Source organism: Hyla sarda, chromosome 4, assembly GCF_029499605.1.
Source record: "Hyla sarda isolate aHylSar1 chromosome 4, aHylSar1.hap1, whole genome shotgun sequence".
Classification (NCBI taxonomy): Eukaryota; Metazoa; Chordata; class Amphibia; order Anura; family Hylidae; genus Hyla; species Hyla sarda.
In genome coordinates, this window is record NC_079192.1 from 384188287 (window position 1) to 384214221 (window position 25935).

The window sequence follows — 25935 nt, forward strand, 5'->3', positions numbered from 1 at the left end:
TTAGAGAAAAGACGTCTTAGGGACGATCTGATCACAATGTACAAATATATGACTGGACAGTACAGAGATCTTTCTAGTCATCTTTTTATACCTAGGCCGGTAACCATGACAAGGGGGCATCCTCTCCGTCTAGAGGAAAGAAGGTTTCACCATCATCACAGACAGAGATTCTTTACTGTAAGAGCAGTGAGACTGTGGAACTCTCTGCCGCATGATGTTGTAATGCTCGACTCAATAAACAAGTTCAAGGGGGGACTGGATGTTTTTCTAGAGAGTAATAACATTACAGGTTATGGATACTTGATTTATGGAGATAGAACGTTGATCCAGGGATCTATTCCGATACCATATTGGGGTTGGGAAGGAATTTTTCCTCTGCCATGGGGCAATTGACATCAGCCTCATGGGGAGGTTTTGCCTTCCTCTGGATCAACACATTCGGGTTTTAGGTTGAACTTGATGGACTCTTTGTCATTAACTCTTTCTCGTCAATTTAACAGTCCCATCAGAGATTCAAAATGCTATTTTTCTTTCCTGATGCGTAACACTGCACACTTGATATTGGCAGCTATCTATAAGCACACACCCACTAGTCCACTTTTCCTTTTGGGCTTCGTAATAGTCATGTTGATATAGTGTGTGTGTGTGTGTATATATATATATATATATATATATATATATATATACACATACATACAGTATTAGTCACTATTGTGATTTATACACGGTTTTGTCATTAACTCTTTTGCCTCAGTTAGTGTTTAACACCCCCCCCCGTCGCATGACCAACTTCGCTCATCTCTAGTACTGACAATTAAGCCACTAGTAAGAAACGTAAATTATCATCTCCATCATATTTTTACAAAACTACTATAAGTTAATATGAGTCTTTCCAGCCATTTTAAAGGAATACTGCATTATACTATTCATTTTTTCTGGAGAACTGGGATCATGTGTTTATCTCGTACTTACCTTAGGCGGGCAGTGTTACACGTATGGATACCCGGTAGTGCCCCTCAGTATAACAGCTGAAGGTGGTCATACTGCACTTGTTCAACCAACAACTATTCATCCCATTTCCCCCATATGCACGCACACTTGGCTTGGCCAAACATGTATGTGATGTCAGATGTGGTGAGAGGAGAGTAAGCCACTTCTATACTCCTCTGGTGGTGGCTTATCTCTAGATAAAAAACAAATGGCGTTAAAATTTGACATGCCCCATCCTTCTCTTATTCAAATTCACATGTCAGGAAAAAGTTTTCAAAACTACATCTACCAGCATGCCCAGACAGCCTCTGTCAATAGCAGTGTTTTCCAAGCAATGCACCTCCAGCTGTTGCAAAACTAAAAACCCCCAGCATGCTGGAGTTTCAGTTTTGCAACAGCTGGAGGCGCACTGATTGGGAAACACTGGCCTATAGGTTATGGGTAGAGATGAGCGAACTTACAGTAAATTCGATTCGTCACGAACTTCTCGGCTCGACAGTTGATGTCTTTTCCTGCATAAATTAGTTCAGCTTTCCGGTGGGCTGGAAAAGGTGGATACAGTCCTAGGAGACTCTTTCCTAGGACTGTATCCACCTTTTCCAGCCCACCGGAGCACCTGAAGGCTGAACTAATTTACGCAGGAAAAGTCATCAACTGCCGAGCCGAGAAGTTCGTGACAAATCAAATTTACTGTAAGTTCGCTCATCTCTAGTTATGGGTGATATTTGGGCTATGTTCTTTGGTACATTACATTAGTAAAAGAGTTCTCCTTTTGGCCCCTGTCTGGCTGGTATACATTAGCATGCCACTAAAATGTGTGGAGTAGGGTAGTGGATTCCAATATTTCATCCTGGTATATGTAAAAAAAAATACATATATTTATATTTATTAATATGTATATTTAGTTATTTTACAACGCAATATGTCCCCTTGTAATACAGTAACTATAACTTGATGTGAACAGATCTGAGCTGTCAGGTACAACCCATTGACAGACGTGGCACAGTTTTTGGGATAAAGCAGCCATGTTTCTTTTCAGTGTCCGACAGCCTTTGTTATTGTTATTTGTGAAGGAGCTTTATCTGTTGCACTTTTGTTCGCTGCGCAGTAACATAGGGCCGTGTAAGTAAAAGCGCCGTTCTGAAATCTACTTTCTGATTTTGTATTTCCTATTCCTTTCTACTTTTCCTTAAGTGCCTGGCAGTCCTCTTCGCTGCAACCGTAATAAGATGCGTTTTGTAATCATGTCTTTCAGCTTGGCATTCCTGCCGTACAGCCTCAGTCATTTCTCCGGTTTCTTTGCGGCGTTCACTTTATTGCTTACAAACCACTGACTTGTGGGTCCTGCCAGCTCTGCAGGAGTCGTCCCCAACCTGTGCCGCGCTCTGATTAATTAGAAGCAAATAACATAATGGTTAGATGCTCATCCAGACACTAAATATAGAAGCCGTAATAGTCAGCAGCGCGGAAATATCCATCAGAGTAATTATCCTGCACCGCTCATCCTAGCAAACTTCCCCCTACCACATTAATGTAAATCACTGTTTGTTTTGCAGGTGGAGGACGAAACAAAATCTGGATTATTGTTTCTTAATGATGTACGCTCAGTCAAAGGGCACGTACTATGTGCAGGTATGTGTACACACTGTTTTACTCCAGCAGTGAAGAAAGGATAAATAAAATGTACTGTATTTTTCGCCCTATAGGACGCACCGGCGTATAAGACGCACACAATTTTTAGGGGCAAAATCTAAAAAAATAAAGATGTTGAACCCAATAGTGGTCTTCAACCTGCGGACCTCCAGATGTTGCAAAACTACAACTCCCAGCATGCCCGGACAGCCGTTGGCTGTCCGAGCATGCTGGGAGTTGTAGTTTTGCAACATCTGGAGGTCCGCAGATAGAAGGCCACTGCATAGGAGGTAATACTCACGTGTCCCCGCCGCTCCGGACCCGTCACCGCTGCCCTGGATGTCGCTCCATCGCTGTCGCCGCGTCCCCGTCGCTCTGGAACGTCTCTGCTGCCGGCCGGGTATCCTCGCTCTCCGTCGCCGCCATCACGTCGTTACGCACGCTGACGCACGTACGCGACGACGTGATGACGAGGAAGGAGAGCGCCGGCATACAGGGGATCCCTGAACGGAGAAGACACCGAGGAGGCAGGTAAGGTCCCTCCCGGTGTCCTGTAAGCACTAACCCGGCTGTTCAGTCGGGGCTGTTCGGGACCGCCGAACAGCCCGACTGAATAGCCGGGTTAGTGTCACTTTCCCTTCAGACGCGGCGGTCAGCTTTGATCGCCGCGTCTGAAGGGTTAATACAGGGCATCACCGCGATCGGTGATGTCCTGTATTAGCCGCGGGTCCCGGCCGTTGATGGCCGCAAGGACCGCCGCGATAGGGGTGTATTCGCCGTATAAGACGCACCGACTTTTCCCCCCCAGTTTTGGGGAAGAAAAAGTGCGTCTTATATGGCGAAAAATACGGGTAATATGATAGCAAAAAAAAATAAGAATCAACAAAAAGTTGTTTACCATAAATTCATATAAAATATATGATTTTGTGTATATCTATCCAAATATTTATTTATATATTTAACAAAAAATGCAGCACCACTTCACCAGTGCAAGATGCAAGGTGCCAGTGCCCCAAATCTGATCAAAGTCCCTCCAGATAAGCAACTATAGCGCAACACTGAAGTATAGCAAAAATAAAAAGTGACATTATGTCACAGCAACGTTTCAGCTACTCTACGGAATAAGTATATGTTTGTAAATGCTTATAGATACATATATTTATTAAAAGGGGTTATCCAGGGAACAACATTCATTATCTATCTACAGGACTTTCCCACCCCTAATTTCTTTACCAAACCTCGAGTTTCACAGAGAAACTGACTCTCTTCGGGATCACGGGGTATAAAACCCCTTCCTACTATTGTATATTGTAAAACATCACATTTATTGTTATGCATTAAAATTAGTTCCACAAATAGTTAAAACCACAGATCACAGTCCACGTATCATTATCCACTTGCTCTCAGTTGAGAGTCTTCATAATAGGCGTCTGCAGTTCGCACTTCCAAATGGACTGGGATACCGATGATTAAAATATTAACCCTTCACCTTCCCTACATGTTTTGTGGCACCAGCCACATCATCGGGGTGTAGAGACAAATGTTGTGTAAGGGTATCATGCGACCAACACCTGACTAGCGCACACTTAAAGGTTTTTAGGCATTTGCCTCTACACCCCTGATGAGGTGGCAGGTGATACGAAACATGTGGGGGAGGTGAACGGTTAATAATCATCAGTGCATTTTTTTAGTGTGTACTGCAGATGCCTATTATCAAGACTTTCGACTGAGAGAAAGTTATATTGATCAGTGGACTGTGATCTGGGATTTTAACTTGTGGAACCAATTTTGATGCATATTTATAAATGTGACGTTTTACAACATACACTAGTAGGTTCAAAGATAAGGGGGTTTTATACCCTGTGATCCCAGCGAGAGTCTGTCTCTCTATAAGACTGGTTTGGTATAGAGGTTAATTTACCCCATTCCTACCCTAGGGTGCTGTTGTGTTTATATCCCACCACTAGGACTGTCGTTTTCACCTCCATTCTTTTTTTACTTAATGACCACAGTGATGAGAAGCTTGAATGAAATAGTGGTAATGCCTTCTGTTGCTCTGACCTGATCTGCATGGGTGCCTGCCCACACTTCCCAAGGGGTTGATAACAGGGGAGAGAAGGATCAAGCAGTTGTATCCCAGCTTGCTTGTTCGTTTTATTGTGAAGGGCCATGAGCCAATGCCATAGCAGTCTAAAAGCGACCTTTGCCCCTCATCCCAATAAAAACACAAGCAGCCTTGGCCAAGTTAAGCATGCATTGGTATGGGGGCCGGGAGAGAAAGCTTTTGTCGAATGACTGTTCAGCTAATGTGTATGGTCGGCCTTTTTATTTCTACTTAGTGTTTTTTTTTTTTTCATGTTTATCTGTTTCCACAAATTTTTTTCCAAGCTTTTAACCCAGCTCATATGGGTGCAATCATAAATGAGTTACGGTAATAAATGGATTCTACTGATGCACATCCCGAGTATGCGTATTGTATTGTTGCTGATCAGTGCACTTTTTCCTTCTATCCTGGCAGCTGGAGGATGATATTGTGGCCAAACCTAACTATCTCAGCACAATGAAGAACTTTGCCCTTCAACAGCCCTCTGAGGAGTGGATGATTCTTGAATTCTCCCAACTTGGCTTCATTGGTAAATTTTCCGCAGTTTGTTTATCCAGTACATCTATGTTGGCTTTTCTACTTTGATATCAATGATGAAAGTTTGGAAATCTCTTTATAATACTGGGCACTCTCCAATATCTTGGCAGTCTCCATGGCCAAGTTTGGTGTTTTGAAGTGGAGTGAGATTTATTAGTAGGAAGCCATAGCATCTCACAGTAGTCCACACTGCAGGCTTCAGTATTTAACACAATACTACACAGAGCCGGCTGCTAAGAGTTATCGTTCTTTCCGAGACAAAGACTAAAAGAATAATTGATATGCAGAATAAATGCATCCTATAGCATCAGCTGCATTCAGAATGTGCCATCAAGTCGTGAACATCAAATAACCTGAGATATTTGAAGCAAGTGACCATGAAATCCGACATGATTCAGTTTTAGTTAGTACCCTGATATGCTAATACATACATGCACCATCACGTTCCCGTTATTCTTTTCTATGTTTAAAGAGAATGTGTCTCTAGTTTCATGCTGCTCAAACCATTGGGAGCATGAAACATTGGCAGGCTCCTTTATCACAATGACATATGATTCACTCTGGATGGTTGTGCTGCATCAGAGAAATCATAATTGTAACCGAGTCATTGGGTCAGACCGCCACTCTGATTGACAGGTCTGTCCCTATTCAGGTTTGTCCCTATACACAAGAGCCTTGATGACTCTAAGCCCCATTTCTGGCTGCAGTTACAGCTATGGTTCCTTTAATAGAGCACAACCATCCAGAGGGAATCATATGTTATCCTGATAAGGGAACCTGTTAACTTTCATACTGTCCGTGGTTTGGGCAGCATGAAACTAGTAAAAACTAGTCCTTTTGTACATTAAAGGTCAAACTGCCGCTTGTCTATTGTATTCCCTTTCAATCACTGTCATCTTTATATAGTGCATTAACATAGGGGAGCATGGCAAAAAACTATGGTTTTGGGGGGGGGGTGTATTTTGTATTTATTTTTATATTGTCTAATTCTTTTTTATTTTGTTTTGACTTTATTCTTTTTACGCATTTACACATTCTTTTTACACATTATGCCCATCATAGAATTGTAAAAATAATTTTTGGAGGACATTTTAACATTGCATTATTTTTCTTTATTGCTGATCTCCTTTGAAAATGGAGCCCCCAATACAGGGGAATACAACCCTTTGACACTCACTACAGGTCTGATCTAGGTCTTTTAATTCCTATCCAGCACCCAGTGATCCAGGACAGAGACAAAAAGCCTTATGCTTCCTGCTGAGCTGTCTACTCATTGCTCATTGATTGCTGTGTATACATTGCTCTTGCAAGAAGGGAAGTATGCAGCTGCAGACTTTGTAAGGACGTTTAGGAACATCCTTGCAAAGTCCTTTTTGGACCAGCTGGACATGTGTAGTTGTTTGGCGTTTCACAGTTTAATCACACCCCCTCAACAACTTGTGACTTTCCCGTTAGTAGGACTCAACCTAATGTAAGACATATGCTCTTATGCTTGTACTATGTATACTTTTGCCTCAATACCAGAATCCCTTTCTGTTTCACTCATTGACTGAAGTATTGATGGAGCAAGAGGCTATATATGTATAAAGAAAATTATAATTAGAAGAGAAGCGCATCTCTAAAGCAGTATTGAACTATTCATTTGGAAACAATAAAAAAGTAAAAAAAAAAAAAAAAGGAATATTGCATAGTAAACTTTAGGTAAAAGGGTTATCATATTTTTACCTTTTCTTCCTATGCACCTGTTTACCCCTTGGTGCAGCTGCTATTCTGTGCTGCTGGGGGTGGGCAGTGAAAAGAAGTCTCCTTCCTCCTCTGGCAGCTGAAAATAAAGTCCCTTCATACTTTTCCTGCAGATCAGAAAAGTAGAATAGTGAAGATATTTCCTGTGTGATTCCCCATTTAAAAATGTAATGGGATAAAACAGTAAATACTATCTAATTGCACCCTATACAGTATATGCTTCATACGTTCTGTTTCTTGTTTGATGCACTTATATTTTACTGTTAGCGTGTACCAGTTGGACTCTACGCCCTTTGTACTTTTGGTCTCCTTAGACTATTGGGCTCCAAAGTAGTTGCTACGATTTCATGTACTCTTGTTATTTCTTTGTTAATAAAATTTCTTTTGAATGTGAAAAAAAACAGTAAATACTGAATGGGCATGTCTAGGATTTATGTTGCTAAATAGAGACCTGGATATGAGGAGATTTGACTGCAAATGTGTGTTCACTTATCTAGGGTGTACTCGGGCTAACATGACTTAGGCAAGTAAGTTACAAATGCAAAGAGTACAGTGCGTAGTGAATAACTCATGAACTCCCGGAGACGCAATCTTCATTTTCTTTTATTTAAGTATCAATCTGTATCGTCACAAAGACTGCACGCCCTTTTATGTGCAAGTGTGACGACGAAACACAAGCAGGTGCGAAATGGCGCTGTAGCCTTTTTCCGTACTCCCCACCCACTGTCTGCCCCCCCCCATCCAAATATGAAGTATTTCTAAGAAAGAATAAACAAGGAGTGGTGGCTAGGAAAACTCTACACATAACTGCTTGCATACAAGATGTCTGATCTTACTTAGATGAACTACGACCATCACTCCATCCTGCCGTACTACGTATCAGGGAAAACCCCTTAGTCATGTGCACAAGTAATAGTGGTTGCTTGGTATTTATGTGACATCACATTTTTTTTTGCAATTGACTTTTTCTGCGCTAGCAATTCTAAGCATCAATAAAAGCAACAAAAGACACATAATTACCACTATCTACTAAATCACAAAATTACTTTATAACTGTGTTTCCTTTTAACCTTTCGGCTCCAGCATTAACAACTTAGTGATCCAATATGCTCCACATAGCAACAGATTCCTCTTATTATCCTCCTTGTTCACGTTCACATATCGGCCTCCGTTCTGCAGCCACTCTTGATCCTTATGGATAGCAATTTACAAGAGGAAAGTAAAAAACTAGAAAGATGTCTGAAAGACACTAATGACCATCTTGAGCATCATGATTATGAAGTGGTTACATACCTCTGTATGTTGGACGTGCTGAGTATATATAGGAATATCCCGCAAGATGAAGGTATGCAATGTGTTAGAGAGTTATCGAGAATTCATAGAATTCATAGAATTTTCATGACCCTCTAAGATTATGCATTGTCAAAAAATTATTTTCGTTTACATAATGATTCCTACCTTCAGAAAGACGGCGTGTCAATGAAGTGGTCGGTAGCCCCTAGTTTGGTTAAAGCCTCTATGGAAAATGTTCATGTTTTTGGTACTGCAGGTTTGGAGGCATCGTCCACATGGCTTTGCTACATGGATGATGTCTTCATGCTATGGAAAAAGATGAGAAGTCGCTAAATCAATGTCGTAATACAATCAAATTCACACTTACAAATGACCCATGCGTTTCTCACTTTTTGGGTGTAGAAGGGTTTGCTACTACTTAATTTAGTAAACCTACTGATAGTAGGTTGCACCGCACTAGTTTTCATCCTCCAATGGTATTCTGAGGTTTACCTAAAAGCCAATTTATTAGTGGCCGATAATGAGTACCAGAAAAATGAATTAAAAAACATAGAGAAAAGTGTGTGAAAAGGGGATAATAGAAGTCAAGTGACAAATCTAAGTGAAGAAATAGGAGAGGTTCCCAGATAAATTATCAGGGAAAATAAGTGATTTAAAAAAGAGAAACATTCCGGTAATATATACAGGGCGTTATGATAAACTCAAGGCCGGATGAAGTGCATTCCTATGCATGAAACCGCCGGCAGTCGCCTCTGAGCCCTCCACTGTCCATGTCCTCCGTGTTCGAGCCGTGACCCGAGATGGGAGCAGGATTACCTGGATTTAAGCGGTGAGTGCAGGGCACCTTTGTTCTTTGGTGACTGCAGTCTTTATTGTCCTAGCACCTCCGCTGCCAGGGTGGATTTCCAGACTAGCGGGACTCCGTCTCCATCTCGTGGTCTTAGGAGGTTTAAGGTATCGGTGCCACTTCCCTCTTCTTTGTTACTATTAGTTATGTGTAAAGCTTTGTGAAGATAAGTATTGAAACAAAAATGAAGATTGCATCTTCGGGAGTTCATGAGTAATTAACTACGGGCCGTGCTATTTGCATTTGTATCCTACTAAGTCACGTTAGCCCGGGTACACCTTAGATAAGTGATTTTCATAAGGATTGCAAAATACCTTGTGCCCATTGTGGCTGTTGAGCCAAAAGTGGATTTACTATGAACATTCATAGTGTCAGTAACTAAGTGTATTTGAGAATGTGTTCTCCAGTACTGATCAGGTTAACATGCACACCACTATACAACACTCTTTAATGGATCAGCATGTAAATCTCAAATTATAGTTATTAGGCTGTAGTTCTTTTGCCAATAAAGCTTAAAGAGGTATTCCAGGGAAAAAAAAATTTTTATATATCAACTGGCTCCAGAAAGTTAAACAGATTTGTAAATGACTTCTATTAAAAAATCTTAATCCTTTCAGTACTTATGAGCTTCTGAAGTTAAGGTTGTTCTTTTCTGTCTAAGTGCTCTCTGATGACACGTGTCTTGGGAACCGCCCAGTGTAGAAGATGTTTGCTATGGGGATTTGCTTCTAAACTGGGCGTTTCCCGAGACACTTGTCATCAGAGAGCACTTAGACAGAAAAGAACAACCTTAACTTCAGAAGCTCATAAGTACTGAAAGGATTAAGATTTTTTAAAGAAGTAATTTACAAACCTATTTAACTTTCTGGGGCCAGTTGATATATAAAAAATAGTTTTTTCCTGGATAACCCCCTTTAATAACAATTATTAACATAATAGTAATTATCTCCATTTTTAATTAATAGTTAATAAAACTTAACTAAAAAGAATGGCAAAAAAAAAAGAAAAAAAATATTTGTGCTTATAATAATAATAGTATTATTAATAATAGTAATAATATTAATAATAGTGATATGTTACTATATAGCAGTTATATATAAGCCAATAATGTAGACATCAAAGAAACCCAAGAAACAAAAACAAAGATCTTGTACACCTGGGTTGATCTAGTTAGAAAACTCAAACAATGCAAAGAGGGAAGAACAAAAAAATTTTTTTTTTAAATTGTCCCTAGGGCCAAAAGTGGCATTTTCTTCAAGGGGTTAACTAGATACTTAATTGTTAGCGATGAGCGAATTTACAGTAAACTCGATTCGTCACAAACTTCTCGGCTCGGCAGTTGATGATTTTTCCTGCTTAAATTAGTTCTGCTTTCCGGTGCTCCCGTGGGCTGGAAAAGGTGGATACAGTCCTAGGAGACTCTTTCCTAGGACTGTATCCACCTTTTCCAGCCCACCGGAGCACCTGAAAGCTGAACTAATTTATGCAGGATAAGTCATCAACTGCCGAGCCGAGAAGTTCGTGACGAATCGAGTTTACTGTAAATTCGCTCATCTCTATTAATTGTTATAAATACTTGGTTAAAAACTAGAAGTGCTTAAAGTTTACCATGCATTTTCTTTTTAATGGGATTTCTGTGCTAGAAATTGCAGCAGAGTATCTTACCCCAATATCATAACTACGGTATACGGTGGTCCCTCAACATACGATGGTAATCCGTTCCAAACGGACCATCGTTTGTTGAAACCATCACATGTTGAGGGATCCGTGCAATGTAAAGTATAGGACAGTGGTCTACAACCTGCGGACCTCCAGACGTTGCAAAACTACAACACCCAGCATGCCCGGACAGCCATTGGCTGTCCGGGCATGCTAGGTGTTGTAGTTTAGCAACATCTGGAGGTCTGCAGGTTGTAGACCACTGTTAGAAGAAGTTGTACTCGCCTGTCCCCGCCGCTCCAGACCGTCACCGCTCGTCACCGCTGCCCTGGATGTCGCCACGTCACCGGGGTGTCCCCGATGCTCCGGCAAGACCTCTGCTTCCCCAGCATCCGCGCTCTCCGTCGCCGCCATCACGTCGCTGCGCACGCCGCTCCTATTGGATGACGAGACGGCGTGCGCAGCGACGTGATGACGTCGATGGAGAGCGCCGACGATGCAGGGGATCCCAAAGAGGACGCCCCGGAGCCCCGAGGACAGGTAAGTGATCGTCAGCAGACCACACAGGGCACCGTAAACGGCTATCCGGAGGCAGCTGAAGCAGTCTGCGCTGCCGGATAGCCGTTTATGCGATGGCCCCGACATACAAAAGCATCATAGGTTGATGCTGCCTTCAACATGCGATTGCCTCTGAGAGGCCATCGCATGTTGAAATTATCATATGTCGGGGCCATCGTAGTTCGAGGGGTCACTGTATTCACGGTCACTGGTTAGCCCCTGAAACTTTACATACATATGTATGGTATTAGCCATTGGCTTTTGTCCCTTTTAGCTGTATGTATTTCATGTAGTCCATGCCTCTCTGTTAAGTAATGTATTTGTAATGTAGCCATGGACTTGACAGTAAATGTAACTTAACACATCAGAGTAATGTTCCCAGCTATTCCTCAGGAAGGATTTCTGAGCCTGAAAGTGTGAAAATGTAAATCCGAGTGATTTTCTGTGGATCTTATTCTTGTTGAGCATTTCCGCCCCCTTCTTAATGTGACTAGCAATGCAGCAATATCCCATTGTTGTGCGGAAAATAACAATCAGCCCTCCGAGCCGAACTACTCAATCACATTACTGTATAAAACCAGATATAAATGCAAATTGGTACATTTGATGCTTCCCATACATTAAGCAGGTGGAGGGGTTCCTGCAGGCATTTGTACAATTTATAACACCTTAAGAAGAGAAAGATGAAATTATAAAGTACAGCAAAATAGAAGAACAAAAACAGCAGTTGTGGCTTTAAAGGGGTATTCCAGGCCAAAACTTTTTTTATATATATCAACTGGCTCCGGAAAGTTTAACAGATTTGTAAATTACTTCGATTAAAAAATCTTAATCCTTCCAATAGTTATTAGCTTCTGAAGTTGAGTTGTTGTTTTCTGTCTAACTGCTCTCTGATGACTCACGTCCCGGGAGCTGTGCAGTTCCTATGGGGATATTCTCCCATCATGCACAGCTCCCGGGACGTGACATCATCAATGAGCAGTTAGACAGAAAACTTCAGACGCTAATAACTATTGGAAGGATTAAGATTTTTTAATAGAAGTCATTTACAAATCTGTTTAACTTTCCGGAGCCAGTTGATATATATAAAAAAAAGTTTTTGCCTGGAATACCCCTTTAAGTTGATTCTAAAAAACTTAGACCTTCAGTTCCCATAGCTACATAGTGTTCAGTATAGTAAGAAAGCTGCCCTACGTGATAAAGATGCTGAAGCTTTACAAAAGAGTAAAAAAAAAATCCTAATATGTCTGTTCTAGAAGATTTACAAACTTTCGTAACTCCTAATATTGAAATCTCAAATGGTAGGGCATTTTAAAGGGGCACTCCAGTACTAGACATCTTATAGGGTGTAAGCGTCTTATTGGGTGTCCGACCGCTGGGACCCTCTGCCATTTCCTGCCTAGCACCCAGGCTTTTTCCATACACGGAGCGACCTCCACTCTTTGCACAGATTACTCTTAAAGGGGTACTCCAGCGCTATACATCTTATCCCCTATCAAAAGGATAGTGATTAAGATGTTAGATCACGGGGATCCTGCTGCTGGAGACTCCCACGATTTCTCTTGCAGCACCCTGGTTCTTCAGCTGCACAGAGCGAGGATCGCTCTGTGATAGGGCTGGGTGGTATACCGGTTCATACTGAATACCAACATTTTTGTGCTTCACGATAGGAATTTTTCCCCATACCGCAATACCGGTTTGGCCCCTCCCCCTCGGGAATGAATTATCAGCCGCAGCGCGCTGTCCCCACATCGGGGAACTACTCACATGTCAACCGCTATTCTGCTCCCCGCCTCCCCCCACCAAATCATGTTACCCGCCAGCACTGTTCTGCTCCCCCCCCAATAAATTATCAGCCCAGCGGGGTACTACTCACATATGTCACCCGCAAGCACTGCCCTCCTCCTCTTTGTTGCGGGCCACCGGCGATGGAACTCTATACTGTACGCCAGTGGTCTCCAACCTGCAGACCTCCAGTTGTTGCAAAACTACAACTCCCAGCATGCCCGGACAGCCAACGGCTGTCCGGGCATGCTGGGAGTTGTAGTTTTGCAACAGCTGGAGGTTCGCAGGTTTGAGGCCACTGCTGTACGCTGTATCCCTATGCCCGGGCTGCAAAAGATAAACAAAATAAACTTTAACTTACCTACGTCGGCCTTACACTGGGGACGGGAACGTCGGACAGCCGTCAGCCTATCACCGGCCGCAGCGATGTCCCGCCTCGGCAGGTGATAGGCTGATGTAAGGAGCCGGCTTTCTTTCACTTGGGGGGTGAAAGAAATACCGTTATATACCGTAGTTACAAAAATACCGTGATACACATTTTTGGTCATACCGACCAGCTCTACTCTGTGGATGATGACGGGAGGTGCAGGGGACGGAGTATCGTGACGTCACTGCCCCGCCCCCTCAATGCAAGTCTATGGGAGGGGGCGTGGCAGCGGTCACAGATTTGTATTCCAAATAGAGCAATACTGACTGTTATATTTTTACAGGTAAATAATCGTACATCACTTTATGCATAACTAATACGGATTTGTATTGTATCTCTTAGGCTGCTTTCACACTATAAAGTTGCTTCGTTTTAAAGACCCGTTACAATGTCCCGATAATAAAACCCTTAAAAACGACCATTACAAAATCCCATACGGCTGTTACAAAATCTTATTCAAGTCTATGGGATTTTGTGATTAGCCGTTATCGCCCGTTATGATTAATGGACGTTATTTGTGAAGGGAGATTAAAACTTTACATGCCCTAATTTTTCTCCTGTCACAAATAACATCCGTTATTCATAACGAGCCATAACGGGTGATAACGGCTAATCACAAAATCCCATAGACTTGAATGGGATTTTGTAGCGCCTGTTTTTAAGGGTTTTCCTAACAGGACATTTTAAAGGAAATCTGTCATCAGAATCACCCGCACTAAACGTGTTACACAGGCTTGTAGTGCGGGTAATCCTGATTAAAACGCTCCTTACCTGGTTAAAAATGGTTCAGCGGTTCTTCAGATATCTATATTTTTAGTTTTCTGTTATTCCCTGGCTTGGGACTCAGTGGGAGGTCTTATCATCTGGGACTCGGCTACACGTCATTCTAGCTGGGAGGAGCTGCCGCCCGGCTCATGAATATTCATGAACTTATCCTCGTAGTCTAACTCCTTTTTCTAGGTCTGGTGGGGAGGGCCGCGCATGCGCCGCGTTCCGTACACCCGGAAGCGGCGTTCTCCCCCCGGCTTCACTCGAGCTGCGGCCCAAAACAAGTAAGAAGAAGGGCTGCATGAGTGAACAGCCGGGGGGAGAACACCGCTTCCGGGTGTACGGAACGCGGCGCATGCGCGGCCCTCCCCACCAGACCTAGAAAAAGGAGTTAGACTACGAGGATAAGTTCATGAATATTCATGAGCCGGGCGGCAGCTCCGCCCAGCTAGAATGACTTATAGCCGAGTCCGAGATGATAACACCTCCCACTGAGTCCCAAGCCAGGGAATAACAGAAAACTAAAGATATAGATATCTGAAGATCCGCTGGACCATTTTTAACCAGGTAAGGAGCGTTTTAATCAGGATCACCCGCACTACAAGCCTGTGTAACAGGTTTAGTGCGGGTGATTCTGATGACAGATTTCCTTTAAGGAGTCTTTAAAGCGGAGCAACTTTATAGTGTGAAAGCAGCCCTAATCTACCTTTTCGATAAAAATGTAAAATAAAGAGGTGTCAGTGTGTAGTGTAGGTCACAATAAAATAATTTTTTTTTTTTTTTTTTTAGCTGATGAAAGGATTGACATCCAATTATGGTTTATTTTTGTTTTCTTTCTTTAGCTTCTATAAAAGGATATAGTAACTCTGACATAACCTTAATTTAATTAAAACTCATGCTTAATTTTAAGGATAAATTGTGTAGTTCACAAAAATGGATTATTTCTTGCAGTATAATATCAACAATGGGTAAAACAGCAGCTCAAATGAAGCATATACAGCGCTACTATAAGAATGAGTCTAAACAGCTGTAGTCAGTACCGTACATACCGTAGTTGTGTCAGACTACATGGCACAAGTTGGCAGGGGTAGTTTACAGTGAAGCAAAAATAAATAAATTTCAAGCTTTCCCATCATGGTACATGTCTATGGGAGGGGGCATAATGGCTAGTACAGAGCCGTCACGCCTCCTCCCAAAGACATGAATGGAGGGGGTGTGGTGACTGGGATTACCAATCATCGGGCACGGAGCGGAGTTCACTCCGTGCACCGAATGACAGGGGTGCCACAACAAACATTGTGGGGGTCCCCAGCGGTGGAACCCCGGGATTTAACATCTTATCCCCTATCCTTTGGATAATATGTTTACAGCAGAGTACCTCTTTAAATTGTGTGGGCCTGCAACAGACAAATGAGTAATGTTGACTTTAATTGCAGATTTTTCTGTCTTTTCTATGGGATAAAGTAAATGAAGAAAGAAACAATGTTTAAACATATAATATTATATGTAATACAACCAAAGAATAAGTTGGCTAGCGCTATTTGATTCCAAACTTTTGTAAAGACCTGGCTCACAGGTGCAGGCTGCTGGGCTAAATATACAGCAACAGGAGAATACAGCAGCACACCGCTAGCACAAAGATATAGATAAAACATGAATATATAGATAAAACATGAAAAGCTATACAGCTGTAGTGCAATAAATGAAAATATGAAACTATGAAATTATGAGGTACTTAGCTTGTGAATTTGGCACCAAATAGCGTGGACCGTCCCACCACGGTAAGGTGACCTCATTCTGGGACGGACCCTACACTGTGAATATGCCTCTGTGTGAACAGTACAGCAGGCATTGCAAGGTCTGAAACATCCAAGGCACCTTATATACACCTAATAGAGGTGGGTGGGGTGCAGGAGCCAACATGGAGGTAGCCACTCCCCCATATGTGTAATACAACCAAAGAATAAGTTGGCCAGCGCTATTTGATTCCAAACTATTGTAAAGACCTGGCTCACAGGTGCAAGCTAATATTATATGTAGATATTTTGCACACGATGGCCCACATTTACTATTGCAAACCTGATTAAAGGACAAGTCTCACAGTAAACAATTGTTCAGCTTTTAGTGCTGAAGGTAAAGTTATACAGGTTTGTAAATCACTTCCATTACCAATGCTGCTTAGAAACAAGCTTTATCTGCATTCTTCTGTCTGACAGGAAATTCAGCTGTTCCAGGCTTTCATGAATTTCGACCCCCTATTCAGGCTGTTATCAGCAGCATCCAGGGGCCGTGACGTGACAATTACCCAGAAAACCCCTGTGCTGCAGAGAGCTGCCTGAGCTCGGCCTTAGCCCCTCCCATCTGATGAATATTCACACTGTCCTCCCTCTGTTCTGCAGTGATTGGCTGAGCAGCACTGCCTATATGTCGGCTGATTCAGATCATAGTTCTCTCCCCTCTCCTTGCTAATGTTTTTACACTGATAACGGAGGAGAGGGGGGAGGGGAGGGAGCTGCCAGTGTAGGGCTGTCACACTGAGAATGGAGGGGAGGGAGAGTAGAATTGTCACACTGAGCACTGGGGAGAGAGGAGTGCAGGGCAGAGGAGGGGGGAGGTGATTGTGCCACTGTAAAGCTGTTTCATTGAGAGGAGGAGGGGGAGGGAGTGATTTTACAGTGTAAAACTGCAGCTTCAACTCCAGGGTCCCTCTCTCTGAGCACTGAGATTACATTTTGTTTCCTCGTGGCCACCCTGCTGTATAGGGCTATGATTGGAGCTCAGTGTTATGTGGCCATCCTGCTGTATAGGGCTATGATTGGAGCTCAGTGTTATGTGGCCACCCTGCTGTATAGGGCTATGATTGGAGCTCAGTGTTATGTGGCCACCCTGCTGTATAGGGCTATGATTGGAGCTCAGTGTTATGTGGGAGTGACTAACATAAGTTAGGGGAGGTAACAAGTTCTCTGCTCAGGCAGCTGAGAGCAGGAAATGTGAGCAGTGCATGCAGGGAAATGTAGTCTTTGATATCACAGGCATAGCCACCATAACCAGGAAGTAACTGCAATTTATGAGCTGAATAGCTGGTGAATGGGGGGCGGAAAAAAAATCACAAACATGTCAGAGAGGTGGTAGGTGAATATACTATGGAATGGCTAGGTATTTTTTTTTTTCTTTGCTGCATGGGATATCTTCTTTAAGTCTCCATTTTACTAAGAAAACCCAAAAAAGGGGGCGTGGCTGTTTGGGAAAGGGGCGTGGTCACCGAGAAGGGTTGTGTTCCCGACATTTTCATAAAATCCCAACGTATTATTTGCTAAGGTTTCCACATAAAATGTAGTGGATTTCAGCTGAGGAAAACCCGACAGATCAGAGCATGTGTGAAAAAAGAAAAATGTAGGGAAAGTGGAAAATGTAGGGAAACCTTAGTAAATAACATGGAAAAAAAATTGTAGGGAATTAAAACCCACAAATAAACCTAAACAACACTCCTAGTAAATAAGGGCCGATGTGTAGGTCACATACAGTTTGATGAGTAGGTCTCAGTTGTTTTTGGTATTTTATCCAATTATACAGTTTATATTCAAAATGTTGTATTAGTAGTTGTAACTTACATTACTTATGAATGCTTCAGTGAGTGTCATAGATTTTTGTACTCAACAAATGAAGAGATATTGTATTCTGAAAAAGTATTGTCTATATGAGTGGAATTTCCATGTTGTGTAGGAGGTCGCAGTTTAAGTTATATTTATTTTTGTTAATAACACAATTAGTAAGCAGACGTTTCCTGTGTGCAGGTACATATCTAATAGTTTCTGGTTTATTTACAATACAAACTCTTGTCTATTTAATAAAACCTAGATGGGAGAAATTAAAAAAGTTTTAATTTTGTGTCAACTGTCTTGTAGGTCATACATGGAATTAGCTTATAGATAGAACCAAGTAGAAAGGAGCAGCACCACTGGCGGCATCCAAGGAGAGAGCCCAATCGCAGTACTAGGTCACTGGCAGCAGCAGTAGATACCAAATAAAGCATCTCACAGCACTCCAGGATAGTGAATCAAATGGTGAAGTTTATTGCCTCATACAGCAGTGCAACGTTTCGACCAGCTCTCCTGGTCTTTACCAAGCATGTATGTGTGTGTGTGTGTATATATATATATATATATATGTGTGTGTGTGTATATATATATATATATATATATATATATATATATACATACACACACACACACACACACACAGTCATGGCCGTAAATGTTGGCACCCCTGAAATGTTTCTAGAAAATTAAGTATTTCTCAAAGAAAAGGATTGCATTGCGGTAACACATGTTTTGCTATACACATGTTTATTCCCTTTGTGTGTATCGGAACTAAACCAAAAATGGGAGTAAAAAAGCAAATTGGACATAATATCACACCAAACTCCAAAAATGGGGTGGACAAAATTATTGGCACCCTTAACTTAATATTTGTTTGCACACCCTTTGGAAAAAATAACTGAAATCAGTCGCTTCCTATAACCATCAATAAGCTTCTTACACCTCTCAGCCGGAATGTTGGGCCAATAAGAGGTGTCTCTTATTGGAAGGCGCCTTTTCCCAACAACATTTTTAAGATCTCTCCACAGGTGTTCAATGGGATTTAGATCTGGACTCCATGCTGGCCACTTCAGAACTCTCCAGTGCTATGTTGCCAACCATTTTTGGGTGCTTTTTCATGTATTTTTGTGGTCATTGTCCTCGGACACAAACCCACCCTTCTGACACTGGGCTGCGACCCAAAATGCATTGGTAATCCTCATATTTCATGATGCCTTGTACACATTCAAGGCACCCAGTGCCAAAGGCAGCAAAACAACCCCAAAACATAATTGAACCTCCACCATATTTCACTGTGGGTACTGTGTTCTTTTCTTTGTAGGCCTCCTTCCATTTTCTGTAAACAGTAGCATGATGTGCTTTACCAAAAAGCTCTATCTTAGGTCTCATCTGTCCACAAGACATTTTCCCAGAAGGATTTTGGCTTACTCAGGTTCATTCTGGCAAAATGTAGTCTTGCTTTTTTACGTCTCTGTGTCAGCAGTGGGGTCCTCCTGGGTCTCCTGCCATAGCATTTCATTTCATATAAATGTTGACGGATAGTTTGCGCTGACACGGATGCTCCCTGAGCCTGCAGGACAGCTTGAATATCTTTGGAACTTGTTTGGGGCTGCTTATCCACCATCCAAACTGTCCTGCGTTGACACCTTTCATACATTTTTCTCTTCCATCCATGCCCAGGGAGATTAGCTACAGTGCCATGGGTTTTAAACTTCTTGATAATGTTGTGCACTGTGGACAAAGGCAAATCTAGATCTCTGGAGATGGACTTGTAACCTTGAGATTGTTGATATTTTTCTACAATTTTGGTTCTTAAGTCCTTAGACAGTTCTCTTCTCCTCTTTCTGTTGCCCATGCTTAGTGTGGCACACACAGACACACAATGCAAAGACTAAGTGAACTTCTCTCATTTTTATCTGCTTTCAGGTGGGATTTTTATATTGCCCACACCTGTTGCTTGCCCCAGGTGAGTTTAAAGGAGCATCACATGCTTGAAACAATCTTATTTATCCACAATTTTGAAAGGGTGCCAATAATTTTGTCCAGAACATTTTTGGAGTTTGGTGTGACATTATGTCCAATTTGCTTTTTTGCCTCCCTTTCTTGGTTTAGGTCCAATACACACAAAGGGAATAAACATGTGTATAGCAAAACATGTGTTACTGCAATCCTTTTCTGTGAGAAATGGCCAACATTTACGGCCATAACTGTGAGTATGTGTGTGTATATATATATATATATATATATATATATATAATTTAATTGACATGATTCATTGGTGGCGTCCATCAAACCTTGGTTGCTGTGAACGGCACTCAGAGATATGGTTTACAGCAGCTACATGTACCATGGGAACCTGTATCCTCAAAACAACTCATTGACTTCCAGGCTAGAGCAATATTGGCATGCTCTGTGACCAGTGCAGTGGTCAATGTGCAGGGAAGGGGAGGAGGTGAGCTGTGATCATCACCTATAGTGACCAGTGTGTTCCTGTATTATCTATACATTGGTATTAATAATAATTGTAATCCTGCCTGTGTTAAAGAGATGACTTTTCAGAAGTGATCTCTTATGAACATGAAGTTGAAGCCTATTTTGAGGCTCAGTGGTCACTGTTTTGCAGCATTTACATTTATACATCAATAGTGATATGAACTTGTGTATTTTTAAACAAATTCATAAGAACATTGTTAAAAATGTAACATGAAAACTCCATTTGACTTATTTCCTTTATGTGTAAATTTCAATCTATATCTGACAAGCTACAAAAATAGCATTTTGAGGACTGGGGCTCTGTAATATTTCCAGAGCACGTACAAAAATGCTGTGGGCTATACTGACAGAACAGGTTTTATATGTCGGGCCCATTTTCTTCCATTTCTCCTTTTTTTGGGGTTTTGAACTCCTTCTAGACCTGCAGAACTCAGTAGCTCGGAATTTCTTTGATAACTCTTTTCTAACAAATGCTCCGTCACCTTGGGGGACACGACTCCAGTTACTGTCTTTTCTTTGAAAAATTGGTGCATTTTAGAAAGGGTTTTCCTGAAGGTACCACCAGTAAATACTACAGATTATCTGTCATGGATACAAGAAGAGATGTCTGTAACCGTTCATTCGAGAGTTAATTGCTTGGTAGAAATTGACAGATCTGGTTGGACATATTTTGACAGGTTTTAGTATGAAGTTTGCACTACTTGCCCTGCACACAGATCAAGATTTCAGCAGACAGCCAGCAGTTCATACAATAACAGGTTTATAGTTTGTTGTCAATTCCAATATCTTCCCTTTTGACTTTTACTGTATTGGTCAAAAGTGATAACAAACATCTTGAGAAGCAAGAGTACATATCCTACAGATGATCACGTAGGTGTCCTGAACCGTAACATGTTCTCCCTGACCTTATAGATCACTTATGTATTAGCCTGTATCATGATACCTATAGTAAGTTATATGATCCCATGTCTCTAGTTATTTTTACAGATTATGAGAAGAAATAGAAAGAGACTATGGTATGGTCCACAGAGAGGCATATAACTATGACTCTATAGTACATTTTTAAGGCCCTATTAAGTCCTTTCTAGCGTTATTGGTAGTGAATATTTTCTTTTCTGTTAGGCTTTGCTTTTTTAAACTATATTAGGCCCCTTTCACACTATAAAGTTGCTCCGTTAAAAGATCCATTATAAACATCTGTTAGAAAAGCCTGAAAAACGGATGTTAAACATCCGTTACAAAATCCCATTCAAGTCTATGGGATTTTTTGATTATCCGTTATGACCCGTTATAGCCCGTTATGAGTAACTGACGTTATTTGTGACGGAAGAAAAAACGGCACATGCACTAATTTTTCTTCCGTCACAAGAAACGGGTCAATTAATGGCTGTTATTTTTAACATTGAAGTCTATGGCAAACGGATGAGCCTTTATGACATCCGTTTGCACCTGGTTTATATTATCCGTTATTACTTCTGAGCATGCTCAGAAGAGGTGACATCAGCAGACTCCTGCAGTGCTGAGGGACTACTACTATTCCCATCATGGAACAGAGTTATTTTCATAATGGGAGTAGTAATTCTCCCAGCTGTGGGAGTCTGCCGGTGGCTGGGGAGGCTACTTTAGTGTTTGTAGTACTACCCCCATCAGGGAACAGAGTCTGTTCCATGATGGGGGTTGTAGTACAGAGGCTGAGGGATTGATCGCACCGGGAGACCCCATGCAATCAGAAGTTATTAAGCAGAGGAGCTGGCGGCATGGTCCGCAACCCTGCGATGTATCGTGTGTTTTTACTTTAATTTTTAAATCCCCCGTGGGGAGCCCTGAATGGCCGGTACCGAGGAGCCATTCAGGGCTCCCAGCGGGGTTTTTGAAAAGAACATTGTGAGTGGCTTTGAGGGCCAGATCTATATTAAAAGCACTGTGGGGGGCAAGATATATAGTGCTGCAGGGGCATATGTATATAGAAGCGCTGGGAGGGGCAGACATATAGTGTTATCTGCCCCCAACAGCACTTCTATATACATATGCAGCCGCAGTGCTATGTAAGAAAAGTATTGTATCAGCATCATCGCGCTGTGCTGCTGATAGCATGCTTTTCACAGATAGCGCTGCGGTGGCATGATATGACAAATGCGCTGCGGGGGGCACATTATAAATGCACCGGGGGGGGGGTATATATTTATAAATGCGCTGGTTGTGTTGTGTCTTTATTAATGCGCTGCAGGGGGCATATTATAAATGCACTAGGGGCTAGATATATAGCCTATATGTCTGCGCCCCCCCCCCCCCCCGAGCGCTATATATCTTGCCCCCCACAGCGCTTTTAATATACATATAACCCCTGCTGCCGCTCACAATGTTCATTTTAAAAACCCCGCGGAGAGCCCTGAATGGCTCCTCTGTACCGGCCATTCAAGACTCCCAGTGGGAGATATAAAAATGAAAGTGAAAACACACGATACATTGCAGGGGAGTGGAGCATGCCACCTGCTCCCCTGCTTAAAGGGGTACTCCGGTGCTTACACATCCTATCCCCTATCCAAAGGATAGGGGATAAGATGCCTGATCGCGGGAATCCCGCAGCTGGGGACCCCCGGGATCATGCACGCGGCATCCTGTTTGTAATCAGTCCCCGGAGCGTGTTCGCTCCGGGTCTGATTACCGGCGACCGCAGGGCCGGTGCCGTGTGACGTCACACTCCGCCCCTCAATGCAAGCCTACGGGAGGGGGCGTGATAGCTATCACTCCCCCCCCGTAAGCTTGCATTGAGGGGCGGAGCGTGACGTCACATGGGGGCGGAGGCGTGACGTCACACGCCGCCGGCCGTGCGGTCGACCGTAATCAGACACGTGTTCGCTCCGGGGACTGATTACAAACGGGGTGCCCCGTGCATGATCCCGGGAGTACCGCAGCTGGGTACTGCACCGGAGTACCCCTTTAATAACTTCTGATCGCAATCCCTCAGCCCCTGTACTACAACCCTCATCATGGAACAGAGCACCCGTTATTTCATCAGTTACTATACATCCGTTTTTACACAGAAAACGGATGTTTAATAAAGGATGAATTCTCAGTGTGAAAGGAGCCTTAGGCTATTCCTCTGTCATTGTTTCTGAACAAAAAGCTGCAAATGGCAACTTAACAGAAAGCCAACAGACACCATTATAGTCAGTGTGGTCATTTATGTGTGGGTTTTGGCACTACAGTTCTTTTGGTTTTACTGTAAATTCAAGCACATATGTGATCTGAGCATATTATGCTGTCACTGTCATAAGGGATACTGTGTATAAAGAGTGCGTCCATTGTACCTTTCAAACTGACCACATGGAGTATTTCCATCTTTGACAGCACATCCTGAGGATATGTCATAAACATCTATATTTGACTGATAAGACCAGGGGTGGGACCTACCTCTGTCATATTTATCGTACATCCCGGGCACATGGCATACTAGACATGTTGTAGTTGCTTTATCCTTAGAGTCGTAGCTTTTTATTTTCTTCCTGAAAGACCTATGTAGGTGTTTGTACTTGAATATGGAAATTGCAACACTTATCCATTGCTACTACACCCTATGTAGGTTAGGGCATTAAACAACTACACCCTATGTAGGTTAGGGCATTAAACAGCTACACCCTATGTAGGTTAGGGCATTACACAGCTACACCCTATGTAGGTTAGGGCACTAAACAGCTACACCCTATGTAGGTTAGGGCATTACACAGCTACACCCTATGTAGGTTAGGGCATTACACAGCTACACCCTATGTAGGTTAGGGCATTGAACAGCTACACCCTATGTAGGTTAGGGCATTACACAGCTACACCCTATGTAGGTTAGGGCATTGAACAGCTACACCCTATGTAGGTTAGGGCATTGAACAGCTACACCCTATGTAGGTTAGGGCATTGAACAGCTACACCCTATGTAGGTTAGGGCATTGAACAGCTACACCCTATGTAGGTTAGGGCATTGAACAGCTACACCCTATGTAGGTTAGGGCATTACACAGCTACACCCTATGTAGGTTAGGGCATTGAACAGCTACACCCTATGTAGGTTAGGGCATTAAACAGCTACACCCTATGTAGGTTAGGGCATTACACAGCTACACCCTATGTAGGTTAGGGCATTAAACAGCTACACCCTATGTAGGTTAGGGCATTAAACAGCTACACCCTATGTAGGTTAGGGCATTAAACAGCTACACCCTATGTAGGTTAGGGCATTACATAGCTACACCCTATGTAGGTTAGGGCATTACACAGCTACACCCTATGTAGGTTAGGGCATTGAACAGCTACACCCTATGTAGGTTAGGGCATTAAACAGCTACACCCTATGTAGGTTAGGGCATTGAACAGCTACACCCTATGTAGGTTAGGGCATTGAACAGCTACACCCTATGTAGGTTAGGGCATTACACAGCTACACCCTATGTAGGTTAGGGCATTGAACAGCTACACCCTATGTAGGTTAGGGCATTAAACAGCTACACCCTATGTAGGTTAGGGCATTGAACAGCTACACCCTATGTAGGTTAGGGCATTACACAGCTACACCCTATGTAGGTTAGGGCATTGAACAGCTACACCCTATGTAGGTTAGGGCATTACACAGCTACACCCTATGTAGGTTAGGGCATTGAACAGCTACACCCTATGTAGGTTAGGGCATTGAACAGCTACACCCTATGTAGGTTAGGGCATTGAACAGCGACACCCTATGTAGGTTAGGGCATTACACAGCTACACCCTATGTAGGTTAGGGCATTGAACAGCTACACCCTATGTAGGTTAGGGCATTACACAGCTACACCCTATGTAGGTTAGGGCATTAAACAGCTACACCCTATGTAGGTTAGGGCATTGAACAGCTACACCCTATGTAGGTTAGGGCATTACACAGCTACATCCTATGTAGGTTAGGGCATTAAACAGCTACACCCTATGTAGGTTAGGGCATTACACAGCTTCACCCTATGTAGGTTAGGGCATTAAACAGCTACACCCTATGTAGGTTAGGGCATTACACAGCTACACCCTATGTAGGTTAGGGCATTAAACAGCTACACCCTATGTAGGTTAGGGCATTGAACAGCTACACCCTATGTAGGTTAGGGCATTGAACAGCTACACCCTATGTAGGTTAGGGCATTACACAGCTACACCCTATGTAGGTTAGGGCATTGAACAGCTACACCCTATGTAGGTTAGGGCATTACACAGCTACACCCTATGTAGGTTAGGGCATTACACAGCTACACCCTATGTAGGTTAGGGCATTGAACAGCTACACCCTATGTAGGTTAGGGCATTGAACAGCTACACCCTATGTAGGTTAGGGCATTGAACAGCTACACCCTATGTAGGTTAGGGCATTGAACAGCTACACCCTATGTAGGTTAGGGCATTGAACAGCTACACCCTATGTAGGTTAGGGCATTACACAGCTACACCCTATGTAGGTTAGGGCATTGAACAGCTACACCCTATG

General features: G+C 42.6%; 1 protein-coding gene across 2 annotated transcripts in view; it reads left to right on the top strand.

The window, feature by feature from the left end:
- MGAT4B (alpha-1,3-mannosyl-glycoprotein 4-beta-N-acetylglucosaminyltransferase B) overlaps positions 1-25935 on the top strand; it is a 412865-nt gene that overhangs the window by 285029 nt on the left and 101901 nt on the right. For both annotated transcript variants that reach the window (XM_056517013.1, XM_056517014.1), the window contains exons 7-8: positions 2547-2622; positions 5141-5255. In XM_056517013.1, the coding sequence (XP_056372988.1) occupies positions 2547-2622; positions 5141-5255 (191 nt within the window). The remainder of the gene's footprint in view (positions 1-2546; positions 2623-5140; positions 5256-25935) is intronic.